Source organism: Sinocyclocheilus anshuiensis, unplaced genomic scaffold (genome assembly GCF_001515605.1).
Source record: "Sinocyclocheilus anshuiensis isolate Anshui unplaced genomic scaffold, SAMN03320099.WGS_v1.1 scaffold111, whole genome shotgun sequence".
NCBI classification, from domain to species: Eukaryota; Metazoa; Chordata; class Actinopteri; order Cypriniformes; family Cyprinidae; genus Sinocyclocheilus; species Sinocyclocheilus anshuiensis.
In genome coordinates, this window is record NW_015552549.1 from 492,934 (window position 1) to 493,809 (window position 876).

General features: G+C 37.1%; 1 protein-coding gene across 1 annotated transcript in view; it reads left to right on the top strand.

The window, feature by feature from the left end:
- The first annotated feature begins 365 nt into the window (after window positions 1-365).
- The window catches only part of LOC107664316 (sarcoplasmic reticulum histidine-rich calcium-binding protein), a 3,984-nt gene continuing 3,473 nt past the window's right edge, over window positions 366-876 (top strand). The window contains 1 exon segment of the mRNA XM_074186918.1: window positions 366-423. Within this exon segment, the coding sequence (XP_074043019.1) occupies window positions 366-423 (58 nt within the window).

Below are 876 nucleotides of genomic sequence, written 5' to 3' on the forward strand. Positions count from 1 at the left end.
TTCAACAACTATTGCAAAAAAAAAAAAAAAAAAACTACTGATAAACAGATAGTGATATTGGATTTGAAGAACAGATTTCAGAAAATTAATTGTAATTGAAGAATCATCTTTGTGATGTGTGACGATGTGACAGCAGCGGTATTCTGTGAAATAATCGAAGGTTGTAAAATATCGTGAAAGCCTTGAGGTTAGTAGTAAAACGTAATCTTTAAACACAGACTATACCACTATTTTCCTTTGACCACCCCTTTCCTTTTGACCCACTTTCTCAAAGAATAATCCCTTATCTCATAATCCGCACTGCTGGCTGTTGAGAGAGCAGACTGCCATTCAGAGCAAATTTAACATGACATCCTTTACAAAGGATGAGGAGGAGCGCCATGACAATTACCAAAGGAAGGTCTACGAGAATCTACAACACAAGTGAGTGCTCCGCTCGTGTGATCAGTTAGGCTACTTCTCACTTTATTTTATTAATTTCGTCCCAGTCCAAGATCTGTTTATACTTATCTCGGAATTATTTTACTCAGTTATTATTGTACTTTTAAGTTTTCTGTTTACAAAAATTTAGTTTGTGATGTCGAGGTGTCGTGGTGCACGTTGCCATGAAATTTTACAGTAAATTCTGATTTCATTGTGTTCCTGTTCTCCCCCCTCCTAATATTAACTATATGGTCCCGTGTTATCGTCCGGGCAGAACTATTGTTCCAGCCACCAAAGACAGATTCACAAATAACCTGCCTGATTTATCTCAACTGCTCTGTGTACCAATAAGTACACATGAACTAGACGAAATAACTAGCAACATGGGCACTATCTTCTCTAATACATTAGAAGCTGTTGCCCCCATCAAATTGAAAAAGGTTAGAGAAAAAC